This window comes from Seriola lalandi, unplaced genomic scaffold (genome assembly GCF_002814215.2).
Source record: "Seriola lalandi dorsalis isolate HSWRI2012SDOR001 ecotype SW California unplaced genomic scaffold, Sedor1 jcf7180002054899, whole genome shotgun sequence".
Taxonomy (NCBI): domain Eukaryota; kingdom Metazoa; phylum Chordata; class Actinopteri; order Carangiformes; family Carangidae; genus Seriola; species Seriola lalandi.
This window is the reverse complement of record NW_019525451.1, coordinates 47909-49111: the sequence shown is the minus strand read 5'-3', so window position 1 is coordinate 49111 and position 1203 is coordinate 47909. Positions and strand designations below refer to the sequence as shown.

The following is a 1203-nucleotide window of genomic DNA, read 5'->3' as shown; positions in this document are numbered from 1 at the left end:
GATTCCAGGAAACAGCTCACCTGTCTCACTCTTTTCTCTGCAGGCGTCAAATGGAGACTCTTCTTCTTCAACTGTGTTTGAACCAAGTGTAAGTTTGCTTTGTTTGATACGTTCACTTTGTCTTTAGTGACTTCACTGCGTGTTTCCTGCTGTATAATGTTTGTGTTTGTTCAGTTCTTATTTCATCAGGGTTAGAGGTTAAAGAACTCTTGTGTTGAAGGATTAACATCCTTGTTGTTGTATCATTGATTTACTGGAATCAAACAATATGATCAACAGCTGCTGTTTATTTCCTGTCCTCACCTGTCAGAAAACAAAGTACCTTTATATGTGGGTAGAAGACGTCGTCTCCACCAGCGTAAAGTCAGACACAACAGAATACTGTTTCCTGTGAGTCCTTTCAGAGTAAAGTGCAGAGAGTACTTGAAGCTGTAGTGTTGCTGCCTGTGTTCCTGTTGTAGAGATGTGTAATGATGCTGTTGGGGAGGTGGAGATGAGAAAAATCTCTTCACATTCACAGCAGAGGACTGATGTGGAGGGGCAGTCACTGTGTTATTAAGATCCATGTTGCTTCAAGTCAAGTCGCTTCATCGTGCACATATTCCTCTACATCTCCCTCAGATCAGGGGATTTGAAACGGTTTTAGTTTCTGTCTTTATGTGCTCAGGTTCGTATCACAGGAAAAGTGTATGAATGTACAGAGGAGAGTGTCAGTGATTTCTAAACCATGTTATAAAATATATATTTAGTCAAACTGTCTCTTTAGCAGCAGCTGAAACAGCTGTGATCAGCTCCTGTCTGCAGTGTCTCATGATGTTCTGTTTTACTGTGAAACTGAAGGAAGCTTTATTGTGGAGGGACATCAGATATAAGTGAGTTACGAGTCTGAGGAGAAAGAACATTAAGTGTTTTAAAGTATCTTAATCTCTCTTATGATGTTTAATGGTCGGGTTGTAAAACTGAATCAGTGGATGTTAATGATCGTCCATGATCCCGTGTGTTTGCTGGGCTGCTCTTCACGTCACTGCAGCTTCATGACGCCATCTAGTGGACTGATGGTAGAAGTGCAGCAGCTGAGTTGTTATTACTGTGTAGCTCCACTTACTGATGACTGGAGGCAGCTTTTCCCGCCTGAATCATCCTGTGGAGGAGATGAGCTGCTGCTCTCCTGCTGTCTGAGCTTCATGACGCCATCTAGTGGAC

The 1203-nt window shown here is 42.4% G+C and overlaps 1 protein-coding gene across 3 annotated transcripts in view; it reads left to right on the top strand.

The window, feature by feature from the left end:
- The window catches only part of LOC111672399 (CLIP-associating protein 1-B-like), a 27749-nt gene that overhangs the window by 3113 nt on the left and 23433 nt on the right, over positions 1-1203 (top strand). For 2 of the 3 annotated variants that reach the window (XM_087180264.1, XM_087180265.1), the window contains exon 2: positions 44-88. In XM_087180264.1, coding sequence (XP_087036390.1) covers positions 44-88 — 45 coding nt within the window. Of the gene's footprint in view, positions 1-43; positions 89-279; positions 789-1203 lie in introns of those variants that run through there. The other variant, XM_087180263.1, reaches the window with a different exon arrangement.